General features: G+C 38.2%; 2 protein-coding genes across 14 annotated transcripts in view; one reads left to right on the top strand and one right to left on the bottom strand.

The window, feature by feature from the left end:
* The window catches only part of LOC137236681 (adenosylhomocysteinase-like), a 505,973-nt gene that overhangs the window by 364,492 nt on the left and 127,628 nt on the right, over positions 1-13,853 (bottom strand). The gene's annotated exons all lie outside the window — the stretch shown is intronic.
* The window catches only part of LOC137236677 (putative fatty acyl-CoA reductase CG5065), a 176,938-nt gene that overhangs the window by 139,266 nt on the left and 23,819 nt on the right, over positions 1-13,853 (top strand). For all 12 annotated transcript variants that reach the window (XM_067759567.1, XM_067759571.1, XM_067759572.1 and 9 more), the window contains 2 exons: positions 2,628-3,022; positions 6,509-6,618. In XM_067759567.1, the coding sequence (XP_067615668.1) occupies positions 2,628-3,022; positions 6,509-6,618 (505 nt within the window). The remainder of the gene's footprint in view (positions 1-2,627; positions 3,023-6,508; positions 6,619-13,853) is intronic.

A 13,853-nucleotide genomic window follows, 5' to 3' on the forward strand; every position in this document is an offset into this window, starting at 1 on the left:
CGCTACTCCTGTTAGCCACCTGCAGACTACTTTGAAATATATAATAATAAAAGGGACTCGCCTCTATCGTTAATATCGTCTTCTCCCCATTCGATGTGGTGCGCATTCACATATGCGCCTAAGATAAGCCGTCCTCTGCACCCTTCTTGATCCACCAGAGTTTTGAACTCTTCTGGCGAGGCTTCCACGTTATGGGCCATTTAGCAGGATGCTAAGATAAGTGACGGTTCTTTTCCCCTCTCTTGCGAACCCCGCCAGTTCCTCAGTGCTGAACTTAGATAGTATCCAAAAGTATAGGTGTTTTCGTACCATGAATGTAGCTCTAATCCTGCTTCCCATCTCCGCGTAATAAACGCATTGAGCTGCTTGTCTCCCTCCAAATTCACTCTGCGCTCATGCAATGGATTTTTTTTTCTACCTCCTCTGCTCGTAGCACCTTATTATTATTTGTAATACTCGCAGCATAATCGAGCTGTTTGTCCAGTACCAACACCTCCGTCTCCTTCTTTAAAAATTTACTAATCAAATAAGACTCACTATCTTATATATTTTTGTGTATAATCAGAGCTGGGTAAATGCAATTCCGTTACATTACCAATTAGATTCCTCGGTAATTGGAAAAAATTATCAATTCCTTTTCTCCAAAGCAAGGGAATTGATTACATTTTAATTCCTCTAAGAAAAATACCAAAAATAATTTGGTTGTTGTATTTAAATTATAAGTAATAGCAAAAGTACCTTTAAATTTTCCATTCCATTCGTCGAAGGAATTGTGAAAGGATTTGAAAAATTGTTATGGGTGACGCTTCCAGCTAACTTTTCATTATTTTATCAGATCTTTCTTGTGAGTGGTAACTGAAGGCATTTGAAAACACCAAGATACCAAATCATTATTGTCTTCATTTTCTCAGCTTAGTAAGGGCGTCCTCTTTCCTCCTCTGTCAAAGGCGGTATGTACCATAAATACTCGTGGAAAAATTTTTTGATGTAAGTATATTTCTAAGATCATCTCATCTCATTGTTTATTATACCCAGCTGTACTTGTACACAGGGTATTAAAACTTTGGCTGGATAACGGTTGGTTGTACATGTATAAAGGAATCGAGATAGATATAGACTTCCATATATCAAAATCATCAGTATCGAAAAAAAATTTGATTGAGCCATGTCCGTCCGTCCTTCTGCCCGTTAACACGATAACTTGAGTAAATATTGAGATATCTTCACCAAATTTGGTACACGAGCTTATTTATCTGGACCCAGAATAGATTGGTATTGAAAATGAGCGAAATTGGATGATAACCAGGCCCACTTTTTATATATGAAACATTTTGGAAACACACAAAAAACCAGATTATTTAGTAAATAATACACCTAGAATGTTGAAATTTGACGTGTGGACTGATATTGGGACTTGATAAAACTTTAAATTTTTTTTTAAATTGCCACTTTGTGGTGCAACGTACAGTTTTTTTTGCTTTGAAACTGTAGAGCGATGGTTCCCTTAGCTTTAAAGCGAAAAAACCTCCAAAAACCTGTATCATTGCAATCCGGACACTCCTTTTGCACAGGGCCCGTATTACCTGCTACGATCCGTGATCGGAACTCGTTTTTTAGATCACAATAGGGGGACTCATGTAACCGTATAAATGCCTTATAAAGTGTGTAAACGTATAATTTTATCTAGTGCGTAAACGAGCTGTCAAATTTTGTATGAAAAATCATTTACACAATCTGTATAAATTTACGCACACATTTCATTGTGTAAACGCGGTAAACTCCAAGGAATGCAACCTTGCAGACATTACAGCAGGCATTTTCATCAGAAATCTCCAACATCAGCAAGTAAAGGCGTTTTAGTTTTGAGTTTTCACTTAATCTTGGCATTTTTTAATTTGTATAACAATCGAAAAATTTTTGTTTGGCAATAATACAGCTGATAAACAATCAAGTTTATCAAGAGTATTACTAGGTGCGTTCATATAACCGCGTGTGTAAAGGGATATAATTTTACACCTTATAAGTTTATATGCTATCATGAGTCCCCCTAATAGCTCTGAAAAGATGGATCGGAATAATAGCGATATTATATAACGATAATATACGAACTATCGACAAAAAGTTCCATAAATTATTATAATTTTTAGAAATGATTTGACAGTTGCATGGTTATCGCTTGAGTGAAAATGGTTTTCAGTCACTGATCGTAAAAATGACAACATTTTCACCAACTTTGGTGTATTTTGAAGATTTCAAGTTTTTGGAGTGGGGAACACTTGACGTGAAAAGCCCCTTATGCAAAACAAATTGTAATTCCCTACATGCAAATTTGACGCCTATGTAAAAAATCGTCGGAAAAAAGTTTCAGATATTCACATTCTTCATAAGGACAGCAGAGATGTAATCAATCACTTTGCCTTGGAGGAAAGGAATTGTTTATCTTCCCCAAGTACATGTAAAGGGGAATTCATGGTAATTTAATTTCTAAAGTAATCATTACTACCAAGCTCTCAGTACTAGATATATTTTGTTTTTATGGAATTTTCGAATTTTAATTGAAAAAACAAAACAGGAGTAACGAATTTCACTTGTGATCACGATAATGTCTTTTATATCTCTTTTCACAGATTTTTAACCAGGTTTTGAAGGATATCCCCAGCATTATTAATAAAGTTAAAGTCGTTAAAGGTGATGTAATGGACCATGACCTTGGCTTAAGTAGTAATGACATCAGCGAATTAGCATCAAATGTCGAGGTAATTTTTCATTGCGCTGCCAATGTTAGATTTGATCAACCACTCAGACCAATGATTCAAATGAATGTTGTTGGCACATTAAAAATACTCCAATTAGCTGAAAAAATGTCAAACCTCAAAGTTCTCGTACATGTATCAACGTCGTATTGTCAGTGTAACGAACGCGTTCTGGAAGAGCGTTCCTATCCTGCACCCCAAAATCCGTTCGATGTTATAAAAATGACGGAAGAGATGAGCGACGAAGCTTTGCAGAAAATAACTCTGAGGTACGTTCCTACTCATTTCTAGCTAAATACGCATGCAAAAGGATAACATTCTTATGCAAAAAAGGTGGGTTGAAAAAAATTAAAAGGTTTAGAAACCTGAAAGTTTGAACGCCTGTAGGTTCTACTGTAAGATAGAATTGTGTCCAAGTTCTCCGTGTTTAATGTTACAAAAATCTTTCTAATGTTATTAATCTAATCAACCCCTGGACTCAAAATGGAGAGATCGGCCAGTGTTGCTACTTCCGAAACCAATTTGGTAGTAGATTTGACAAAAATAAAAAATTACGTGGTAGATATCTAAAAACCGTGGTAGAATTTTTAGAAAAAGCTTTTTTTTCAAACAAGTCAAGTCGGCAAATGTCAATCGAGGTCTCAGAGGAAGTGAATAACCGTTTCCTCGGCACCCTCCTGTCTACAGCTCCTACACCTCTCATTGTAGGGGATACCCATTCTACCCGCTTGTGGGCCAAACGACCAGTGCCCTGTTATGATGGCCGTGATTCTGAATATTTCCTTCCTAGACCTATTTAGTAGATCATCGGCTCTTTTCTGGTTGTACTCTGGCAGGAAGATGCAGACCGTCTCTATTCCTTGCAGCTCTGCTTGGAAGATACTAGCTGTGTTTGAAAGACGGATGGGGATTGCGACTTTTAGTTGGTTTTAGAAGACACCTGTACCGACGCCGCAGTCCATTTTGGGCGTCCAGGGAACTCCTCCTAACCCTTGATGAATCGTTTCACATAGCGCTAATGCAGGAGACGTGGCTCTTATCTGGAGGAAAGGTTACGAGCTGCAGTCATTGTAAGGAATCAGCTGAATTCATATATGCTGCCTAATTACACTACTAAGGACCTCGAGCAGAATAAGAAGGCATTTATCCTGGTATATGGTCCATACTGCGGAGGCACCATCGGTGGAGTGCCAGAGGCTAGTACAAGAGGAAGAGCGCAATGAGCGGATAAAATGCGCACCAAAATACGTTGGGAGGAGGATATACGAATGAGAGAGGCAAGTCTCTTTTTTGTTACATCCTGCAAACTAACTTGCAGATAGCCTTCATATTTTTGTCCAATATCCAGCAATGTTCTTGATATAACTTTGAGTTCTGCACCTTATATATAAAGGTATGATTGGATGGTTCTTGGTAGACCATCCTTTTCCGACCATGCGTATATCAGCTTGAGCATCCCCCTAAAGAGGGTAGAGAAGGAAGGAACCTTTAGAAACCCTAGGTCAGCGAACTGGACGAAATTCCACAAATATGTAGAAATAAAACTTGGACAACCAAAAGAGATTGCCAACGTGTAGGAACTGCAAGAGTGCAATGATTTCTCAACAAAGGCGCCTATGACTGCGTGTAACAGAGCTTGCCCCTTAGAGAGGAGAAGCAAAGCCGCCATGGTGGAGCAATGAGCTGAGTCTTCGTAGAAGACAGGTAAAAAAAATGTTTAAACTGGAAAAGGCAGGGGAAAGCGAAGCGTGCTGGGGCGAGTATAGGGATCTGTAGCGTGAAGTTTCCAGGGCGAAGAGAGTCTCATGGAAAAATTTCTGTGCAGACATCGAGTTCTCCAGCGAAACAACGCGGTTGAGGAAAGTCCCTTGCTCGGGACTAACAATGAAAAATAACGAGGAATGGTGATGTAATGGTGAAGAGTCCCTTGAGGAGCTTTTCGACACACATTTCCCATCGGGAGGTGATTCAAAAGAGCCAGCAGACAGCACTCACACTTCGATCACGGAGCGGGCATTTCCGGCTTGGTGAATTCGATACCAAGATCGAAGGGGCGGGTAAGACTTTCTCTAAGTTTAAATCGCCGGGCCCAGATGCCACATTTCCAGCCATGCTACAAATTTCAAGTAGAGAGGTAATGAATTGGATTAAAATAATATTCGATGGGTGCATAAGACTGAATCATTACCCGGACTCTTGGAGAACTGCTCGTGTAGTTTTCCTGCCAAAGACGGGAAACATCGGTCATATGTATCCCAAAGACAACAGGCCCATCAGCTGAACATAATTTCTGCTCAAAACCTTTGAAAGGCTGTACATAAAGTCCAAAGTGGGTGAAAAGCTACGTTCCTAGGGAGAAACACACGTCTATATTGGGTTCCAGGGCATATGGGAATGAAAAGGCGGATGAAGTTTATTCTGTGGACGTCCCAATTAAATTGGGCGAGATTAAGAGAAGGTGAGACTTACCCATGGTCGACCAAGCGGGAAAGGCGTAGACACAAGCGTGGGGCTGTAAAGTGTCGAAGATCATGTGCAGGTCTTAGACTAGCAAAGCTACTCATATCGTCGGTAAAACTGTCAGTCTCGCGATGGGTATTCTGATTGGACTGCTTTCTGGTATCACATGCTTTTAAATGAGGCTTTGTCAGTGATAACAGATGTACGATGTAATCTGCTTCGAAAATTTATAGTATCAGCTAGTTGCCAATAAAAGTATTCTTTCTTTTCAGTTTCTCTTAGAAAACATAATAATTGAAATTCAATTATTATAAGCCGGTGTTAAGCTCATGAATTCTTAAATATAAGTATAAACTGAACACACCATTAAACAAACATACATAAAAGTATGGTAGATTTTTAAAAAAGGAGGTATATGAGGTAGAAACGAAAATTTTCCAAAAATGTGTTAGATCCACTACAGTTGTGGCAAAGTGGCTCCACTGAAATCGGAATTTCATGCCTCCTTCATTAGGAAAGCTATTTCCAGAAAAAAATTGTTTTTTTTAGATATATAAGTATTTACCTTCTAGGTTTAAAAGTCTCATAAAATATCCCTTTTAAGATTTCAGTTCTCATGATTATGCAACGAAATACAATTAAACAGCAGCATGTAAGACCCGGCCAGCAGGGACGAATGTCGATCGATTTTCGTACCGTTTGTTTGATTGTGTGACATGGCGGCACCAACGCAATTCAAACTTTGAAATTCCTTTGATTTACACACATCCTTTCCCGTGTTATTCTACCGAAATCAATGTTGTTGTTGTAGGGAGCCAGCCAAAGGAATTTCAAAGAATGCTATTCTATCAAATCACGTACACCCAATTTATCCAACGTAGTGGTCGGGTGTCCATAGCAGCGCCGTTTACACTGGATTGTTATCATGCATTCGCAGAAAAGACCTTAGTGAATGCTTTTATGCCTAAAGCCTTTACAGTGAAATCTACCTCGATACTCGCTATTGGCAGTACGGAGAGGTCAGAAATACATAAATAAACATAAGTATAATTGGACACTTATAGACAGTGAATATTTTTCATAAAATCTCTGCTTAGTTCGAAAAGAGCACTAGTTGGCTAGGTTGATTCTCCCTTGGGTTTCTACACGGACAGTCAGGTTAAGTTATTCGCATACGTATATAAACTTATTCATTTAAATTATGGGTAGTGTATAGCCCTTAGGTTTGCGCACAAGACTACAAAGAAAGTAAGAGAAACACCAATTTAAATAAAATGTTTTTGACTTCGTTATAGACTGCTTAATGGACTTCCAAACACGTACGCCTACAGCAAATCACTTACCGAGGATCTTATATGTAGATATGGCAAAAATCTTCCTGTTATTGTTACTAGACCATCAATTGGTAAGAAAAAATTAAAAAACGTATTTGGGTTTTAAAATGAATGATGCTATGGTATAAGAAAGAAGGTATTTCCATTTCCAGTTCACGTTCACTGGCTGCCACCGTGATGTGGTGGTAGCGTGTTCCTCCTACCACACTGAAGATCCTCGCTTCAAGTTCCGAAAACAACATCAAAAGTTTAGAGGCAAGTTGTGTATGCTGGGTCATATCTTGGCAATGGTTTTTCAATCCAGGATATTCGGTGAGGATGGCGGAGCACGCTCCCACGGCGGCCGCCGAAATAATAAATTCAAACAAAATAAAGGAGAAAGTTTGTAAATAATGAAACAAAATTTCAATTTATTTAATAACTTGGGAAAAATTTAAACATTTAAAATTTAAAAATGGCTTTTTTGATTACTTTTGATCATGATTCAATCACAAGAGGTTGGCTCGGCTGACACATTTTTTGACTATTGCAGCCATTTTGCTCCCAAATCGAGTTGACATCCGTTAACTGTGTTGTTTCTTTGCGATTTTTCGAAAAATATTAGTAGTAGAAATAGGAAGCAATTAGTTAACAAATACCGGATAAGTACTAAGCTGCATAATTCCTCATAATTTTTTTTTTAATTTTATGATGAATTTATTAACCATGCCCTGGTCTATTAGTGTGGAACATAGGTAATTTTATGAAAAGTAAGGACACCGAGTAATCGTGCACTTTCGTCAACCAATGAATATACGAAACCTAAACCACGGCGAAACCAAACGGCCGCCGTGGTGTAATGGTAGCGTGCACCGCCTACCACATCGAAGATCGTGGGTTCACGCCTCGGGCAAAGCAACAGCAAAACTTTAGAAACAAGGTTTTTCAATTAGAAGAAAATTTTTCTAAGCGGCGTCGCCCCTTGGCAGTATTTCTGCCATGAAAAGCTCTCAGTCGGCATAAAATGAGTAGATCCGGTCCCGCCAATTTGTAGGAAAAATTATAAAGGAGCACGACGCAAATTGGAAGAGAAGCTCGGCCTAAAATCTCTTCGGAGGTTATCGCGCCTTACATTTTTTTTAAACGCATTTAAAATTCATCGTTCAACGTCAAAAACTTGACTAGTAAATCTATTCACGTAAAAATGTAATTAGTAAATAATGGAGATGCCATAACGAAATGTACTCATTGAGCGAGTTAACTTATTCATTCCGTATGTTCGGAACATTCGTCTGCATTTAAGAATTTGCTGTGTCGTTTTATGTTTGGAATATTATTGTAACGAATTTACTGCAATTCCCCTTATTTGCAATCTTCTGCTAACGTTCGTATCGCTCAACTGTTGAATAAATAACTCCAATATTGAATAATGGACAAATGGCCTTTATTAAAGTACTTCACAATATCACTTATACTTTGCAACGAATAGCTTACTTAATAACCAAACTGATTGATAGCTCAAATGAAACTGACCATTGCCCGACAGATAGCGTGCTTAGCTTAAACTGCCCATAGCGCCTCTACCGCTGATGCTTTTATACTCTGTGATTTCCTCGTGGCATCTTCTAGGCGCTTCCAGAATTTACTTAGTTAGTTATAAATTTCTCAGCTACAACTACAGATGGATAATTTTTATAGCTTCTCTCATACCCCGTGCGCTTGTATGTGTGAGCGACACTTCCACAATCACAATTGCATACCTTTAGGAGCATTTCAGATAAGATATCTGCATGTGCTTGTGCGTTGCTCTCAGCTGCGTGTACCTACATATGTGTAGACATAATGATTGATTCGTTTATGTAGATACATAATGATTGATCTATGGATGTGCATGCAAGGCGCTGCTTAGCATCGGCTTAGAGATGGCAGCACCCCTTAGTTTTGCTAATATTCGTAACATTGCCCTCCACCTAAGTCTGATCGTCCCTATGAGACAAATCTCTCGATCTAAACGCTGCTAGCATCTCCAAATGAACCACCCTTCTACTTCGTGGCTTCCTAATTGTTTGTATGCGGTAGATGACCTCATTGATTCTCTTCACAACTCTGTACGGGCCTTCCCAGCTGCACCGATATTTGGATGGAACAGCTTTCCGCCGGTGAGGGTTGTACAGCAGTGCCAAATCTCCCTCCAAGAAACCTTCCGAATTAAATTTCTTGTCATACCTGTGTTTCATCTTACTTCTCATTATCCTTGATCGTTCCTTCGCACTGTTGTTTGGCCAATGAACTACTTTGTAGAGCTTGCTCTTGACGGATTGATTTTGCATCATCAGTATCGTCTTGACGTTTCACAACAGTAGTGCTTGAAACCACCCTTGCATTCTTTCTGGAAAATTCTTTCAGTCGTTTTAGTGCGTCCATTAGGGTTTGTCAATGCCAGTGTTTTTCTCGCAGGTACCTTTGATTTCGCTTTATTTGGCCCATTCGATCCATCAACCTTTGCTCGATCTACTTTCCTTGACTTTCGTGGTCTCTGTCGAATCTCCTCCACCAGCACTCGCTTACTGCTGAACCCTTTTTCCAAACTGAAGTTAAGTGGCACATCTTGGTTCTCAATATAACTTCATCAACAATCTCCGCCACAACGAATTTGTGTAAAACCATGACCTTCCCAATTAAGACTTCACAGATCACTTCTCCCCGGACTTGGTTATACTCGCCAGTGACCGTACGCAACCTCGCTCCCGGTAATGACTTTACTCGCCTGTAGACCAAATCAGATCGAATCAAGGAATGAGATGCGCCCGTATCTACAGTCAGTACACGTTCTTTACCATCCACATTCCCTCTGACGGTAAGACTGCTCGATTTTCTACCAATTTGCAACACAGATATCACAGGGCATTCAATAGCTGGATCTAGCTCTCGATCTCTACATCTTACTCGCTCTTGCTCATCTCCTCCAGCTTTGCGTTTACGGCCACCCACATTGTTGGAACTATTAGGACCAAGATCGCAATGACGTGCAATGTGACCGGGCTTCTCGCATTTGAAGCATTTGATAACTCTTCCACTCCGCTTTAGCGATCCTTTCAGCGCCTCCAATATTGCGTCTACCCACTCTGGCCTTTCTACATCCACAAGGCGTGCTTTGAAAACTAGCTTACACAGAAGCGACGCTGTTTCCTGAATCAGAGCATGTGATACCGTTTCTGCGAATGTTGGCTTTGGGTTTGCGTATGTCGCTCGCTTCGTTTCCACGTCCCGTATGCCATTTATAAAACTCTGGATTTTTACTCTCTCGGTGTATTCCACGGGTGCGTCCGCATTTGCCAGATGAGCCAATCTTTCAACATCCGAGGCAAACTCCTGCAAAATTTCATTCGCCCTTTGGTGACGGTTTTGCCACTCTATTTGGAATATCTGTTTTCTACGCTCGCTTCCATAACGTCTCTCGACAGCGGCCATCAATGCTTCATAGTTGTTCCGCTCTCTTTCGGGAATCGTCTGTAGGATTTCGGCTGCTGGCCCTTTCAATGCCACGAACAGAGCTGCAACTTTATCTTCAGCATTCCAGTTGTTCGCTGCCGACGTCTTCTCAAATTGGAACTTAAATACCTGGAAAGGAACAGAACCATCAAACGTTGGGGATTTTACCTTCAGAGTAAACGCTGACGATATTGGACGGTTCAATTGTAACTCCTGAATACGATCTTTTAAAGCATCTATCTCGGCCTTCATTTTATCTTGTCGACCATTGAACCCTTCCTGAAACTGCGTTAGTTTCTCTTCCATACGCGATTCTAGTTGTGCAGAGATCTGCGATGATACCTGTGCTGAAATTTGTGTCGACATTTCTGATATATGTGCCTCTTGTGCTTCAATTTTAGATGTTATTTCTGACGACATTTCTGAGAAATGTGTCTTTTGTGATTCAATCTTCGCTGTTATACGGTTCTCCTACGATTCTAGTCGTTTTTCCATCTTGGATGTTATGCGTGTCTCTTGTGATGTCAGTTGAGATGAAGTCATTTTCTGTCAAAAATGTCTCATGCACATACAACTTCTATGAGAGCAACCCAAATTGAATTTGCTGCGTGAAAATCTAACTCGATTTCCAATTTTTGTTCTGCGTGACATTTAGGTTTGACGTTTGCACACATGCTTTGCATTGTCGCAACGCATGCTTATTTGGGTTCGGGCAAAAAACGCCGGTTGTTTACGTGCGCTAAAAAAGGCAATGCGGTTTTATTAGGTTGACATGTTACTTAGTTAGTTATAAATTTCTCAGCTACAACTACAGATGTATAATTTTTATAGCTTCTCTCATACCCCATGCGCTTGTATGTGTGAGCGACACTTCCACAATCACAATTGCATACCTTTAGGAGCGTTTCAGATAAGATATCTGCATGTGCTTGTGCGTTGCTCTCAGCTGCGTGTACCTACATATGTGTAGACATAATAGGGGGACTCATGAAAGAATATAAACTTATAAGGTATAAAATTATATCCTTTTACACACGCTGTTATATGAACGCACCTAGTAATACTCTTGATAAACTTGATTGTTTATCAGCTGTATTATTGGCAAACAAAATTTTTTTGATTGTTATACAAATTAAAAAATGTCAAGATTAAGTGAAAAATCAAAACCAAAACGCCTTCACTTGCTGATTTTGGAGATTTCTGATGAAAAATGCCTGCTGTAATGTCTGCAAGGTTGCATTCCTTTGAGTTTACCGCGTTTACACAATGAAATGTACGCGTAAATTTATACAAATTGTGTAAATGATTTTTCATACAAAATTTGACAGCTCGTTTACGCACTAGATAAATTTATACGTTTACACACTTTATAAGGCATTTATACGGTTAGATGAGTCCCCCTAATGATTGATTCGTGTATGTAGATACATAATGATTGATCTATGGATGTGCATGCAAGGCGCTGCTTAGCATCGGCTTAGAGATGGCAGCACCCCTTAGTTTTGCTAATATTCGTAACAATATATATATATATATATTCTTAGAAAATAACCAACCACGTTGAAAAAATACTGTATGATAAGCAAACAAATGTGTTTAGAATTTTTCATAAAAGTATATGTAAACAAAGGGAAAATTTATAGAAATAAAATTGTTCACTAAAAAGTTTTGTAAATAATTTTTGGCAATGTTAATTTAATGAAACAATTTTTAATTGATGCAAATAATAATAAATTAAATACACATTTCATAATATCACTTTTATATCGTCAACCTCCATTGAAATATCGTTATTCAAGACAATTTACTTGTGAAATTTTTATGTTTACACAAACACATATATTATTATTAGATATAATATAATTGCATATAATTAAATAAAAAATAACATGAAAATACTAAAGCTTACATTTTCTAACTGTACTATTGAGCATGTACATTAGATTGGGACGAAACCACACCTTGCTGCAATTTCCATTTTTGATACTAACAAGTAAGGACGGAACTGTCTTCGGCTGTGCCGAAAACTTCATACCTTTCATGAATGAGGCTGAACAATAATCTTATCCCATTCGTAATATTCAAATAATCGGCTGTATAAGATAAGAAATATATATATTGAACAGATGTACATACCTAAGCGATTTTTAAGATAAATATAAAATAATTAAAAAAAAATTTTAAGTTAAACGGTTTTATTGAAAACAATACTTACATGAAGTAACAATAATAATAAAAGCTAGAAAGTAGGTTCTACGTACTAGTCATCACACTCCTCATAAAAGCATTGGGCGCGTGAAATTTCTAAAAATGTGGGGCGTAGCATAACCTTATTAAGGTTCAGTTGGTCTTACTTATGACTATCAATAGCAATTTGAGGCGTCCAACGCTTTTATTTAATTGTCTAATCAATGTCCTGGATTGATGAGGAGTATGATGACTATTAGCTAGGACCTACCTAATTATTTTCTAGCTTTTAGTATTATTGTTACTTCATGCAAGTATTGTTTTCAATAAAACCATTTAACTTAAACATTTTTTTAATTATTTTGTTTTCAAGTTTTTAGTCTTTATTTAATTGCCTATTATTTCTCATTCTATTTAATTCATTTAGTGACTCATTATTACAAGGACTCTTTCTTGACAATTTGCTACAATCTAAGTCCTTAATACATAATCCTTCCAAAGACTTTACTGGACTCTGCGCCACGTATGCTTGTCCCTCCTCCAACTCCAAAATATTTTAATGTCACTTCTACCGGACTGTATGTATATTTGTTCCAAATATGAGCCAAATCGGACATCATAGGTCGCTTTCTATTCATGTATGTATTATGTGTTCCAAATATGGACCAAATGGGACCACAAATACGATTTTTGTGAATATCTCGATCCTTGCGCCACCTAGCGGCGATTTTTTAATAGGCCGCTTTCTATTCTTTTATGTATTATGTGTTCCAAATATGAGCCAAATCGGACCACAAATACGATTTTTGTGAATATCTCGATCTTTGCGCCACCTAGCGGCGATTTTTTTTCATAGGTCGCTTTCTATTCTTGTATGTATTATGTGTTACAAATATGAGCCAAATCGGACCACAAATATGATTTTTGTGAATATCTCGATCCTTGCGCCACCTAGCGGCGATTTTTTTCTTATTATTGCATTGTCATCGGGCTCTGAACTATATTCCAAGTTTCAAGCTTGTAGCTTATCGGGAAGTTACTTAAATTTCAATTACCACATTCGTGCCAGCCACCCAAACAGCCAACCAACCAGCCTGTCAAGTCAAGCTAAATAAAACCGTTTAAAAATAGGTAGGTACTTTGTGTGAGGATGCAAAGTTTGACGTTTTTTGTGGACTGCATGAAAAACCTATGACCATTAATCACTTAAGTATTTGATTAAATTTGAAGCTTCTAGCCGTAAAAAGGGGGCAGAAATTACAGATTATATGGTGTATATACCATATATACCACCCATCCCTAATGATTTTTTCAGACAAAAATATATGCTATATACGTAAGCATATGGTGGCATTTGAAGGTTCTAGCTGTTAAAATGGGGCAGAAATTACGAAAAGTTTCTTATCTGAACAATCGGTTGTATGAGATATATACTATATATACCGATTGATTACAATTTTTTCAGACAACAATGCTCTATACGTAATCACTCGGTGAAATTTGAAGCACCTAGCTGTTAAAATGGGGCAGTAATTACGAAAAGCTTCTTATCTGAACAATCGGTTGTGGGGGATATATGTTATAGATACGACCGATCTCATTAATTTTTTCAGACAACAATATGTACAATATGCGAAAGCATATGGTG

This window comes from Eurosta solidaginis, chromosome 1, assembly GCF_040869045.1.
Source record: "Eurosta solidaginis isolate ZX-2024a chromosome 1, ASM4086904v1, whole genome shotgun sequence".
Taxonomy (NCBI): Eukaryota; Metazoa; Arthropoda; class Insecta; order Diptera; family Tephritidae; genus Eurosta; species Eurosta solidaginis.